This window comes from Poecilia reticulata, unplaced genomic scaffold (assembly GCF_000633615.1).
Source record: "Poecilia reticulata strain Guanapo unplaced genomic scaffold, Guppy_female_1.0+MT scaffold_1218, whole genome shotgun sequence".
Classification (NCBI taxonomy): Eukaryota; Metazoa; Chordata; class Actinopteri; order Cyprinodontiformes; family Poeciliidae; genus Poecilia; species Poecilia reticulata.
In genome coordinates this window covers 3580-4818 of record NW_007615956.1, presented here as the reverse complement: position 1 = coordinate 4818, position 1239 = coordinate 3580, and the positions used below count along the sequence as shown (strand labels likewise).

The 1239-nt window shown below is 39.6% G+C and overlaps 1 protein-coding gene across 1 annotated transcript; it reads right to left on the bottom strand.

Annotated features, from left to right (window-relative positions):
* Window positions 1-3: 3 nt before the first annotated feature.
* Window positions 4-1195, bottom strand: LOC103461377 (collagen alpha-1(IV) chain-like; the record flags this gene model as incomplete). The annotated part of the gene is made up of 3 exons (XM_008403682.1): window positions 915-1195; window positions 615-792; window positions 4-94 (listed from the first exon to the last, which is right to left on the bottom strand). Coding segments are annotated over exons 1-3 (540 nt in total), but the record flags the coding sequence as incomplete, so codon positions are not given.
* Window positions 1196-1239: the final 44 nt, after the last annotated feature.

Sequence of the window (1239 nt, the reverse complement as noted above, 5' to 3'; positions counted from 1 at the left end):
CCACAGGGTCTCCCAACCTCTGGGACATTCAGGTGTCAGAGTGTTCTGGCTATGGAAAGCTATGATTTTGGAGGCCGTTTCACAAACTGAGCACCTAAATCATAGATGAAAACGGAAAGCTTGGATGAGATAAAAGAAGTTTGAAAAAAGTCAAACAAATAACTGTATAAAGACAACAAACTTCACTAAAATGGTCAGCATTTTAGATGCTTAATTAGGTCTGATTTAGGTTTTTGAAAATTTCAGGGCACCATAGAAAATATTGAAATATGGCTGCCTACCAACTTGACCAGTTACACCAGTTCAGTTTGGAAGAATGGTCCAAAATTCCAGAAAGCTATTGACAGACACTTAAAGAAAGATGYTTTGAAATGAACTGACAACTTTATTGCCATTTAGGAAATAGCAATAAATTAGATCACTATAACTAAAAGAGGAAAAGCTTMATCTGAAATAATAGAAAGCAAGTTCATGTGCTGTTTCATAGCATATAAAACCCTCTGGTTTYACAGTCTATATATTTAAGATAAACAAAAAASTAATATTTTTTTATTGTTATTATTATTTTCAGAATAATGCTGTGTTGAATGTGTGTGCGTATACACTTGTCTGACCTGCTGATGTAGGGGGCAACTTTATCAGCTGTGACGGCAACCATGTTGGCAGGCATGAGCTTATCAGTGGACAGCCAGTAGGAATAGTCATTACGAGAAGCATAGCGGCAGGTGCTTTCTGTGTCGCAGAACAGGAAGGGCATGGTGGAGAAATGAGGGAGGCAGCTTCCCATTGTGCCTGAGAATTTAGGAAAAAAAACATTCAAGGAATTGTTTTGTTGTGACCCAAGTGAAAACCCCGATTACTGCGATCGGTGAAGTACACGTYATTTATGGATATGATAATCTTTATGTTCGTACCAAGGTCCTGGCCATGAGCTCTCTCGTTTCCATTGATGAAGAGGAGGGAATAACCAGAGTAGATGAGACTGGTGCCACTAGGGCAGTCAGGGACCTTAATGCTCTGACTGTGCCTGGCAATCAGAAAGCCATCTGTGTAATGTGTAGCTGCTCTCCCAGGCAAACCTCTTAGTCCTTTTCGACCGGGAATTCCTGGTCCGCCTACTTGACCTAAGGAGCATATTTCAGGCAACTGTAATTGAAAACTTTTTAGGTTTGAATTTTTAAGCATTTTCCATGTATGTCTGTGCACATTCTCACAGCTGGACCTAACTTGATAAAAAAA